Genomic DNA, 7,674 nt, shown 5'->3' on the forward strand with positions numbered 1-7,674 from the left:
ATGACTGGGATCTGGATGGACAGACATAGAGTAGCTTGAGGTGGGAGGAGCTGAGGTGACCTGGTCCCTTCCCAGCATCCCTCTCAGCTGGTCAGTCAGTTGTTGCAGGACAACCCCAGCAGCCGACGCAGAGCTACAAACCAGCCCCCTCTGCTATGGCTCGACCAGGTGGCCACAGATCTACCAAACTGCCCTGTTTATCTGTTTCATCCACAAGGCTGTCACAAAAAGATAGGCACATGCCCTATTGAAAGCACATGGTATCTGGGACCTCTGTCCCTTGTTTCCCACTCTCCTAATTACCAAAATAAAAGTTGAGGTGATTTTAGTGGCATGGCCACAACTTTCCCAGATTGGGCACAGGATGAGTGAACTGCCATTTCTCCCTCCAGCCTTGGCTGAAGGGCTGATTTAATTTCAGAGGTGGTGGTGGTCCTTGTGTGGCCTTGAACACCTAGTGGAGCTTCAGTCATAAGGGTTGCTGCTTAATGAGCCTGACTCTGGGCCAACACATGCAGTGCTTATGTTATCTTAGTTCTCATAGCACCTGCTCTGGGAGGGGGGGAGCATTATCAACCAGCAGGTAAGAAAACTGAGGTGCAGAGAAAGGGGGTGAGGCTAGGGTGGCCTGATAAATAAATACATCAGGATTTTTTATTTGCTCAGTCTGGCATCCCTAGGTGTAACCAACCCATTCAAGGGTACATAACTAGTTGGGGACAGAGTTGGAATTGGAACCCGGCCTCTCCAAATGCAAAGGCCATTTTCTTAGTCCCGTGGTGGATTGCAAGAGAAGGAGGCACTGATGGGAAGTGTGCAGGGAGATCCACGAAGGGGTTTGATGAAACAGTCCCTGGGTGTGAGCACACAGAGCCCCCTGGAGTGACTGAAATACTTCCTAAGTTATGTGATTCCCCCACGCCCAAAAGCAGCAGAACCCCTGGTAACCTCTGTTGCCTGATGTTGGCTCACCTGTTGACTTCTGGGTTCGTTGAATTTTGAGACTGATAAACGTTCAAAGGTTTTTCTGCCTCGCAGGCTGCCTGGAGAGCCTGAAAGCTTTGCTGAAGGATAGCAACCACATGGTGCGGATCAAGACCACTGAAGCGCTGCACATCATGGCGACCCATAATGTGGGCAGGTGGGCTGCTATTTATGGAAACCAATGTCAGGCTTTGGAGCTACATCCCACCCCTGGACAGATGAGATTGGGTCTAGCAGTTAGTTGGTTAAGCAAAAGAAATGGTTAAAAAGCCAGGAATCGGAGAAATTATACGTTCCCTTTGAATAGTTCATTTTGACCCCAAACACAAATTAGGCATTTACCAATCCCTGTGTGCCACCCAGGCCTTTTCTTTGATATGGGCCCACTGATTGGAGTTTCCCACCATTTTTTTTGGTTTAAACCACACCTGTAACTTCATCTAATTTGCAGCTTTAGTTTCTTTAAAGTAGAGCAACAACTCAGACATTAACGAAGTAATCTGTATGCAGACACTTTCCAGGGTCTTTTACAATCCTCTCACTTTTCTTTAGAGACTCACTTTTGAGTCTTCCCAAAGCATTCAACTTGGTTTTCTTAAGGAAATTAAAAACACTCTTCTCTCATCTAATTGGCTTGCCTAATATTTAATTAACTTATATAATTATAACAACGAGGATTGAACAGGCATCATAGATTTGAAGGCAAGCAGCTGGCTGCCGGCAAGCTGGCATCTCAGCTGGGAGAAGAGGGAGGGGCAGCAAGTGGCTCACTGCCCTGGAGCATCAGTGCTGGGCGGGTGGAGAGAGGGGGCCACTCTGCTGTCCATTCAGGAGAGGTCAGTTACGGATTCTGCTGTCTCTTCCCCATTTTACAGACAATAGGACTGAGGCTCAGAGGAGTAAAAGGAAAGGCCCAGGGTACAAAGAACCTGAGTGTGAGTCCTAGCTAGGAAGGGGCAGAGCTGTGGCTCTTTCCACCACCGCAAAAGCCACCCTTCTCTCACTGCCTGGAGGGAATCCATAAAATATCGTCTGTTTCTGGCCTTTGTCTTCTCTGAGGAAGCCAGAGGGGTGCGGTCTGCAGCAGGCTGCACAGGTGCAGAATCCAGGAGGGGGTGAGGGTGGCCAACTGGCTCTTGGTTCTCCCTGGGTCCTCTCCAGGCTTGGTCTGAGTTGTGTCTAAATCCAACTTCTCTTCCCCAGAGAAGGCTTTTTGAAGCATGACATCATCGATGCCCTGTCCCACCTGCTGAATGACCCCCAGACAGCCTGCCGGGAGAACCTGCACTTGGCATTCAAGCACCTGGCCCAGCTGCCTGCAGGTAGGCTCACAGTGGGTGCTTGGCAGCCCCTCGGTCTCCTCTCCAGGCCAGGCATGTACCTTGCTGCAGATCACAGTCTAGAGCACATTTTAAAAAAATTTATGCTTTAATTAAGGTACAACATACATATTAAAAAGGCACCAATCATACATGAACATTGATTAAATTGTACTAAGCGAGCCTGCCCAGAATCACTACCCAGATCAATATGTATATGGAATATCCCCAGCTCTCCAGAAACTTTCCACAGGCCCCCTAACAGTTACTTCCTTTGCCCAAAGGTGAAAAGTATCTTCGATTTATAAGACCATAGATTAGTTAATGCATCTTTTAAAACTTTATGTAAATGGAAACACTTAGCCAGTACTATTGTGTTTCTATCTTCTTTTACCCAACACTTTGCCTCTGAGATCCACATATGTTATATATTACTGATTTTTGCTGATTTGCACAGAGTGTGATATTCACATTTTCTGAGAATACTACAGTTTATTTATCCACCAAATAATATATCTGCTGTTTATCATCCAAAGTTGCCAATGGACATTTTAGTGGTTTCTAGTGTATGGCTACCAAGAACAGAGCAGCTATAAACATTCTTACAAATGTCTTTCGGTGGATGTTGTATACATTTCTTTTGAGACTAGCCGGGCATAGGATAAGTTTATGTCCAGCTTTAGAAGATACTACAGATGGTTTTAGAAAATAGTTATACCAATTTCCACTGCCATCGGTTGTGGATGGGAGTTCCAGGCGCTCTGGAGTCTCACCCACACTCCATCTTTCCTGTCTTTTTATTTTAGCTATTTTGGTGAGTGTGTGGTAGTGTTGCGTTTTGGTTTTAATTTGTATTTTCCTGGTGATTGTAACTCTATAAATGTCCTCTTTTGTAACGTGCCACAGTGTGCTTTTAAGGATTAAAAAGGCCTGCCCCAAAGGCCAGTCTGTCTCCTGGCTTGATGTCCACCTGCCTCCCCAGTGAGATGCAGAGTCCAGGGCAATGGCCACCTGAGGGTTGAGATCTGTGTCCGATTGACATTAGCTCCGTCACATGATGCAATGAGCATTTTAAACGAGGGGCTCAAAGATGCATTATATCAGGCCTTAAAGGGGATGCACTAAGGTGGACAAACAGGTGTTGTGGCCCAGGACTCAAACAGACCTGGGTTCCCTCTGTTCTGCCGCGCCCCTCGTTTGCTGAGTGCCCCTGGACAGCCTATTGCCTCATCTCTCAGGTGTGGCTAAAGCAAGGTCAAGTGAGAAGCTGCTCACTGAGCATGCAGCACAGCGCCCCACATGAAGGGTCCCGTAAACAGTCAGGGCGAGGGGCGGGCGCCGGCGATGGGCTCAGTGCAGGGGGCAGGCCTCCCGGGGTGGAGCCCTGGGGAGCATGCTGGCCTGGAAGGCAGAACCTCCTGGTGGTCTTCCAAAAAGACCACCCTTATCTCTTGCTGGCAGAATCATCTCTGGGGCTCTGGGAATGGGGACCTGCGGACATCTTTCTTAAACAGACCTTGGCTGAGTCTCCTGTGTGGCAATGGTAAGAGGCACTGGGATATCGGGGTGTCTCTATGATGGGCCAGTGCTTGGGGTTGAGCCCTGTGCTCGCTATGCAGGAACCTTTAAAGCATTCAGAGAAGCAGAGAGACGATGATAATGAACGTCAGGTACCATCACTCAGTTTCCTAAATCTTAACATCCTGCCATATTTCATATGTGTGTTAAAAAATGCAGCCCAAGCCCCCTGTGAACCTCCCCCACTCAGCACCGTTTCTCCTGCCCTCCCTGGAGCCACTAGTAATTTGGGAACTATAACCCCAATACGTCTTTATATTTTACCACAGATGTGATTAGATATAGATCTTTCCCTCATGTTTTTGAACTTGATGTAAATGGATCTTGCTGTCTGTATCTCTTCGCTCCTTAAAAAATGTAATGTTATAATTTTGAGATTTACCTATGGCGTGTCACGGGCTCTGTTTCATTATAACTGCGGCATGTCCTGGGGTTTGGGTGTGTACTTACACGCACCGTGCTCACCCTGCCTGGCTGGCAGGCACGCTGTTGTTTCTGCTGCTGAGCGTGGGGCTCAGCTGGAGGACAGCGTCGTGGGCATGGAGAACGCAGCCCTCAGTGTGGCCCGACAGTGCACATGCTGCGTCCTAGCCAGCAACCCAATGGCCTGCTGTGCCGCGTCACTACGTGTGACTTCGTTGTCTCCAGTGACCAGGGGAGGGGGCATTTTCCTCGGCCTGGCACCCCCTTGGTCTCCTCTCCTGCACAGTGCCTCCCAGGAGCCTGAGCCCATTCGTGGAACTGATTTTTTCCATTTCTTATTGATTGGAGGGAGCGTTTCATTTACTCTGGGTACCAACCCTTGTGGGTTACACACATCGGAAATACCATTTCCTTGGCTGGTTGTGTGGCTTTTCACTGTTTATTTGTCTACTCATTGGTCCAGTAGTTTTTCATTTGAATGCAGTCAGTTTCATCAATGTTTTCTTTTTGTGTGTGTGTGTGTTTTTTGTTTTGTTTTGTTTTTTTGGGGGGGTGCTGCTGTTTAAGAGAATTTGGTGAGGTTTAAGAGCTACATTTGGCCTGTGACAGTCCCTGGGATAGATTTTTGTCTGCTTTGAGGTCATCTTGTCTAGCCCTTGTCAGGCCAACACTGTCTTAATTACAAAAACTCTATGGGAATCTGGGGGACAGGTCCCACCCCCTGCATCTCCTCCCTGCAAAATTTTCTGGAATCTCTGCACTGTGGGTGTACAGTGAGGAGTTGGGGGGCTATGGTTCTGACAAGCCTCATCAGGGGCCTGGGTGGTGAGCCTCTGCCTTTATTACAGGATTCCCTGGGTGCTGCACATTGTCTGTGATATGTCCAGAAGGGAGGCCTGAGACACTCTAGCTGGAAGGAGGGAGGGAGACATGTAGTAAGGTGAGCACCCCAGGAGGTCATCTGGTGGGGGATGTGCTCTGAGTGCTGTGGCTTCTGGGTAGGCCAGTGCCCGGGAGGTGTTCTTGCTGGGTCTCTGGGTAGGCTGAGGCCACCTGTTTCAGTGCCTCCATTCTTATCAGCGGTGACTCTGGGCAGTAGCAAAGCCTGTTGAAGCCCAAGTTTCATCACTGAGCACAACAGGTAGCCTAGGTGACAGTGTGATTTGGCTGGGACAGTCTGCACTCGAGGCTCAGCCAGCTCTCGTACTGGTGCTCCTTAGTATGGGTTTTCTATCCATGGCCACACTGGAAAGCACCTTCTACCCCAGGTGGGTGGAGTGCTTGGCATGTGGCTGGTACTCAACAACTATTGGCTGCTTAGTGGGTCTTATGCCAAATATTTGAAGATCATTTGTTGTTGTTTTCTTGCTGCAATTCACTCACTCACCCCTTCGTTTGTTTGACAAATGTGTTGGGTTATCTGGGAGAGAATGGAGATCTTTCCTGAGTCCTTGTGCTGGGTGGAGTCTGGTTTACTGTGTGGTTTGCCACAGTAACCAGCAAAGGGCGCCACAGGACTGATCAGAGCCCGACTGGCCCTGCTGTGGATCTCGGGCTTCAGGGTGGTGCCGTTTCAGGAGAGGAGAAACCAGGATTGCAGAGGCAAATGTCACACAGAGGCTGCAGGTCCAGGCTCCCTGAGTGACCGCCTGCAATTCTGGAAGAAACGTGTCTCCTTTTGTGGCCAGGTGTTCAGTTCTAATGCTAAAACTGGATTTTGGGGTGCAGCTAAACAGCCTGGGGTGCCCGGGAAGTGTCCCTCTACCGGACCCACTGACCATGCCCAGGCCCCCTTGGGCCCTCTCTCTGACAGTGATCTCGGGCCCTGACTGGCACACCTGGGAGTCTGGCCTGGCTCCTTCCCGTCATCTGTTCCCGTGCCAGGCTTGGAGCCGCTGGCCCAGCTTTAACTGCCGTATGTTGTAAGGACCGCTCTGTCCTGACCCTTGTGTGCAGCCTGGGCTTGGGGGTACCGTGGGGGTGGAGGCAGATGTCCCTTCCTGGGGGGAGGGAGCCATGAGGACATGCTCAGGCCTCTCTTGTGGACACTGGCTCCTTGGCCTTAGAAAGGAGCAGGGCAAGGCCAGGGAGGGACAGGACACAACTCGGAGATGTCTGGACACAGGTTTGATCCTGATAGTTTTGAGGTGCTGGAGTCAAATACCATCAGGGCTAGAGAGAGAAATTGAGTGACTGTGTCCAGAGGGAGCTGAAGCCGTGAGTAGTGGAACTCTAGGTGGAGTGGCCACTAGAGAAGCAAAATGTGTGCTCTTCCCCTCACGCAGTGCACAGTTCTGCCTGGTGAGGTGGCCCAGAGCAGTCCCCACCCTTCCCGCTGCTCCTGGCCCTGTCACCTCAGGGTAGAGGGACTGACCTGGCTGGCCCAGGGCAGCCTCCTCCCATCCTTGAACGCTTTAGGAGAGGAGGCAGAATTCTTCCATTTCCCTCTAGCCGTGTATTTTTAGGTTAAAGATGCTCACAGTGAGATTACTGATCTTTTCACAGTTGGCATTAAAAGCGCAAAATAAGCCTCAATGATTACAGGTCACACGTTGTTTCTTCTTATAAAAGAGCCGCCTTGGGCTTCTGCTGGTGACGTGGGAAGGCTTGAAGGGAATCCCCTCGTGGGCTCAGGGGTGGCGGTGGTGGGCGGGGAGAGCCAGGTTTGTGTGTGACTGAGCGCTGAGTATCTGCCTGTGTGTACCTGTGTGCGTGCATGTGTCTGCTGCCCCTCACCCATGGCTTTCTGTGGGTCCTGGGTTCAAGGAGGTGACAAAGGGTGGCTCTGTGCTCCCCATGGGCTTCTGTCCCTTCCGTCCAGGCACAAAGTGATCAGGGGCAGAGCCAGGGGAGGATGCAGTCCTCAGGAGGCACTGCCCCCCCACTCCCTGACCTTGACCTTGGGCCCTTTCATCTATAAAATGGGTTGCTGCAGACAACCTGCCTCAGCAGTGAGTGTTAAATACTTTGTAAGAAGCCTAGTGCAGGGTGAACAAACTCCCTTGGCTTCTGATTAGTGCTTTCCACCACACGGAGATGCCTCTAATCAGTCAGCAATTGGTGAGCCTGCGGGGACACCTCCTTCCCACATCCTGCAGGGCCACCCCACACTGTTGGGGGTTGTTGGCACCCTCTAGACTCTCGGCACCTCTTCTGCTCTGTGGGGACAACTCTGACCCTGGCAGAGGTGTCTATGGGTATGAGGAGTCTGGATGACAGTACAGCCAGGGCAAAATCTTGGGGACAGCGGGAGGAGCAGGAGACATCAGCACCCCCAAACCTCAGCCCCTCAGGACACATGGGCCTGGCAGAGCTCCCCTTTTGCAGGTTCTTTCCTCTCTTGTGGGTGTTTGTTTTTGATGTTCATTTC

The 7,674-nt window shown here is 50.6% G+C and overlaps 1 protein-coding gene across 1 annotated transcript in view; it reads left to right on the forward strand.

Moving 5' to 3' along the window:
- The window catches only part of RSPH14 (radial spoke head 14 homolog), a 64,615-nt gene that overhangs the window by 227 nt on the left and 56,714 nt on the right, over window positions 1-7,674 (forward strand). The window contains exons 2-3 of the mRNA XM_016204288.2: window positions 1,039-1,141; window positions 2,188-2,306. Of these exons, the coding sequence (XP_016059774.1) occupies window positions 1,039-1,141; window positions 2,188-2,306 (222 nt within the window). The remainder of the gene's footprint in view (window positions 1-1,038; window positions 1,142-2,187; window positions 2,307-7,674) is intronic.

This window comes from Miniopterus natalensis, chromosome 20 (genome assembly GCF_054644295.1).
Source record: "Miniopterus natalensis isolate mMinNat1 chromosome 20, mMinNat1.hap1, whole genome shotgun sequence".
Lineage (NCBI taxonomy): Eukaryota > Metazoa > Chordata > Mammalia > Chiroptera > Miniopteridae > Miniopterus > Miniopterus natalensis.